This window comes from Rhagoletis pomonella, unplaced genomic scaffold (genome assembly GCF_013731165.1).
Source record: "Rhagoletis pomonella isolate Grant_MI unplaced genomic scaffold, Rhpom_1.0 Rhpom_scaffold_11638, whole genome shotgun sequence".
NCBI classification, from domain to species: domain Eukaryota; kingdom Metazoa; phylum Arthropoda; class Insecta; order Diptera; family Tephritidae; genus Rhagoletis; species Rhagoletis pomonella.
Window position 1 is genome coordinate 570 of NW_023470164.1, and position 4,472 is coordinate 5,041.

The following is a 4,472-nucleotide window of genomic DNA, read 5'->3' on the forward strand; positions in this document are numbered from 1 at the left end:
ATAGCGGTTAACAAGCAAATTTCTCAATATCATCAAGTCCAGCATTGTTGTGCACAAGGACTTTAAACATGTTGTAGAAGTCTAGCCACTCAGTATGCCGCTAAATTTAGTAAGCTGCAGCTTAGGCAAACTATGCCGGGCTGGCGGTGACGACGAAGAATTTAGTGCAGGGACTATGGTGCTACTGAGGCCATCACTTCTTCGAAGTACAGCTAGACGTTCGACGATGGTACTTTTCACCTCACAAAAAGACTCTTCGAAGACGATGCGATGATCCAATTCAAATTGCGAGTCATCTAGAAACTCCAGCTCTGATTGCAAGCGTTCGAAAGTGGTGAAATGATGCTCGAGGAGCGCTAGCTTAGTCTCGAGTTGCGAGGGTGTCATGGCGTTGAGGTGAAGCAAGTTTTCACGTAGATCAGCAACTCGACAGCATAACTGTTCTCGCTGCAGCTCCTTAACGCGAATGTTGTTGTTGCTGCTTGACCTTGGTGGTGTCGCCGCGTCGCCAACCTGTGGATCTGCTTTGCCCTCTGCATCCATTATCAAGGCAAAAATTTTTTATGTTTAAAGTTAAGTGGTCAGATTTCACGATGCGAAAATACAGAAAATTAACTGCGATTGCCGTTCGATCCGGCTCGAAGGACCTTGGTCGAGCCGAGTAATGGTTTTTACCGGCTGTCGAATGCAAAAAAATAATTTAACAAATTGAAGTCTGGTTTTATGCCTTTATTGCTCCGTACGCTAGGAGATCTTCAAATGGACTGTACAGACAATTTCTTAAACTATTTGCTTATGCTTAAATATTAATAACGACGAATAGCGGGAGAAGAGCGATATGGAAATGTGCGGTTTAGCGATGCTTATTGTTGTTTGTGCAGCGAAGAATTTATAACCGCTACGACGAGTGACGCGCGCAACGATGGTCCAAAAATTGTGTTGTTTATGCACGCACCTTTGCATAAGCTGCTGATTAGCGGTGCGTTAGCAACAACAATGAAGTGCAATGCAGCGACGAATGTGCAATGTAGAGCGACCGAAGCATGAGTAATGAAAAGTATGAGCCAGTGGCGTAGCTATCGAAAACGAAAGTGCGAAGGGTTTGCGACGACAAGTATAGTGAGAGCTTAACGCTCGAACATTCTCCCCCCCTTGGAAGCTTGGCTCCAACTATTGATGTTGCGGCGACGACGAATCGATAGGTAGCTTGCATACACGAGTTATGGCTCTCTTATATGTTCCATCAGCGGTTTTGATAAGAACCACTCGTACTGCACCATCTTTGCTGGCGAAAATATCGACCACTCTACCCAGTGGCCACTTCATAGGTGGTGAGGATTCTTCCTTGATAAGAACCAGGTCGTTCTTCTGCAAATTTTGACATGTAGTCTTCCACTTTGTGCGCTGCATCGTTCCCAAAAGCCTTGTTGTACTGATTGAACAATTTGGTACCTGGCGAGTAATCCGGTAGAAGTTTGTTGAAGCGATGGTTCGATGACAGTGGTGAGACTTCTGCCAACTAAGAAATGCGCAGGGGTAAGCGCACGAAGATCGTCGGGGCTCGAAGATAAAGGCGTTAGTGGGCGGCTGTTTATTATCGCTTCCGTTTGGCAGCAAACCGTGTGTAGCTCGTCAAATGTGAGCAGATGAGAGCCGACAGCGCGCCGTAGATAATACTTGGCACGCTTTACTGCGCTTTCCCATAGCCCACCGAAGTGGGGTGACCGTGGGGGTATGAATCTCCATTCTATGCCTTCTCCTGATTGCCTGATTGAACCTTATCGATGTGCTGTTGCGACGTGAATGCAGATAAAAGCTCTCGCAGCTCTCGATTTGCCCCGACGAAATTTGTTGCATTATCAGAGAAGATTGTTCGACATTTGCCTCTGCGCGCAATGAAGCGCTTTAGGGCGGCAATGAACGATGGTGTGCTTAGGTCTGGTGCCAACTCCAGGTGCACCGCCTTTGTTGTGAAGCAGATAAACAGCGCTATGTACACTTTGAGGGGGCCCTTGCTTCTGATGCGTTGCGTGATCGTCAAAGGGCCGCAATAATCTACACCAGCTACTTCAAAGGGATGAGCGGGTTCCACACGTTCTCGAGGAAGTGCGCCCATGAGCTGTTGTTCCAGTTTGGGTTTGTTGCGATAACACAAAATGCAGTTGTGAATTACCTGTTTGATGATGCTTCGAGCATTGATAATCCAAAATCTATCGCGAAGAATGCTCAACAGAGTTTGGCAACCTGCATGGAGGTGTTGGCGATGAAACGCTTCAATGAGGGTACGCACGAATGGGTGCGTTTTTGGAAGAAGTATTGGATGCCTTGTGGTCCAAGGCAACGATGAGTTCGAAATTCTTCCACCAACCCGGATTATTTCGTCGTGTAGAAATGGCGATAATTGATGGAGCTTAGTACTACGACTAACTCCAGATGTGTGCAGTGACTTATGATCATCGGCGAACGCTACGAGCTGTATGTATCGACATACAGTCAACAACGAGTCGTATAGTTCTCTGGCAGTAATCGGTCCAGATTCAACAAAACGATGACGCAGCGACGAAGTAAACCGTCTGACGTAAGCGAAGATACGAAGAAGTTTGCTGTAGCTGTTCACGTACTTATGCTCAGCGATGATATCTTCTTGTAGCGATGATGTCACGGAAAAACAAAGCATTCGTTGCTCTGGAACTTCTTGTAAAGCGTCTACTGGATTGCGTGGCCAGCTGCTACTGTTCTTTGCCAGGAATGCTGGTCCATGAAACCACAAGTTATTACCGATGAGCCCCTCTACTGAAGCCCCACGTGACACCAAATCCGCTGGATTTTCCTCGGACGGGACGTGATGCCATGTAAAGTCAGCCGTGATGCGCCGGATTTTTGCCACCCGGTTAGCTACGAACGTGGTCCAGTGATGTGGTTCACGCTGCAACCATGATAAGGTGATCGTTGAGTCAGACTAGCAGTGTACATTGCTAGGCCGCGCGCTATATGTCTCCAAGACCGACTGAAGCAGCTCTGAGAGTAGCAGAGCTGCGCATAGTTCCAATTTGGGCAAGGTGATTTCCTTCGTTGGTGCCACTCGTGACTTAGCGCAAATAAGCGTTGACTGCACCGCGTTGTCATTGTGAGAGACAGCATAAATACAGACAGTAAGGCCCCATATGCCTTACCGCTTGCATCCGCAAAGGCATGTAGGTTAGTGTTATTGTTAAAGCATACATACCGTGGCACTTTAATGCGGTTGACGAGGGCTAGTTGTTGGCATATGCTCTCCCATTCTGTGCAAATAGAGAGCGGTACACTTTATCCCACGCTAAACGCAGTTTCCAGAGGTGTTGCATCAAAATTTTGCACTTAACGATGATAAGATTAAGTACGCCTAGGGGGTCGAAGAAACTTGCCACTTGTGCTAATATGGTACGTTTGGTAGCCTTCGGTGAAGTGTGTTGCGACGAATTGTACGAGAAGAGGAATTGATCGCTAGTTGGTGACCATTTCAACCCAAGCGCCTTTATGTAGGTCATGTCATCAACTGTGATAATCTCCTCCATGTCCACGCTGGGTATGCCTGCAATAATTTCGCTGCAGTTAGAGGCGAATTTGCGAAGGGGGAAGCCTCCCGATGCTAGTAATGCGGTGACTTCAGATTTTATTCTGATAACTTCTTCTACAGTAGACCCTCCTGTCATTAAATTGTCCACGTAGAAGTCCCGATGGGTGATTCGATCTCCTACGGGGTAGGCTTTCATGTTTTCGCGTGCAAGTTGCTGCAAACAACGAACTGCCAAGAATGGAGCGCAACTGGTGCCGTATGTTACAGTTTGCAGTTGAAATGTCGTTAGCGGTTCTGAAGGTGAATTGCGCCACAAAATACACTGCCATTTGGCGTCACGTGAGTCAACGATGATTTGCCGATACATTTTGGCAATATCAGCCATTAAGACGAAGCGATGAGTTCGAAAACGAAGGAGAATTTTAACTATGTCATCTTGTAGTGTGGGCCCTACGTGTAGAATGTCATTCAGCGCTTTTCCATTGGACGTGCGGCATGAAGCGTCGAATACCACACGTAGCTTGGTTGTCGAACTATCCACCTTCACAACACAGTGGTGGGGAATGTAGGTACCCACCTTCGACGTCAATTCCCTTGGATCAACCATGTGTTTTAGCTCACTATACTCGTTCATGAACGCCTTGTACTCTTGCCGCATCTCCTCGTTGCTTTCTAGTCTCCTTTCTATTGCGAAAAAATCTTCGGCGAGCAGTTTCCAGTGAATTGCCTAACCCAGCGGGATTTTCGATGAAGGGGAGGCGTACGATGAATTTGTTGGTGAGCAAGCAGCGCGTAGTATTTCGGAGAAAATGTTCTTCACATTCATGCTCTGTAATTGCGCGCACCAGCGATAGTTTATAACAGTTATCTTCTATCTCCCAGAATTTTTCCAAGCGGGCTTCCAGCGATGAGTTCG

The 4,472-nt window shown here is 47.0% G+C and overlaps 1 protein-coding gene across 1 annotated transcript; it reads right to left on the bottom strand.

Moving 5' to 3' along the window:
- Positions 1–3,254: 3,254 nt before the first annotated feature.
- On the bottom strand, positions 3,255–4,214 carry LOC118756698. Its single transcript, XM_036491447.1, has one exon. The coding sequence runs from the start codon at positions 4,212–4,214 to the stop codon at positions 3,255–3,257; it is 960 nt and encodes a 319-aa protein (XP_036347340.1).
- Positions 4,215–4,472: the final 258 nt, after the last annotated feature.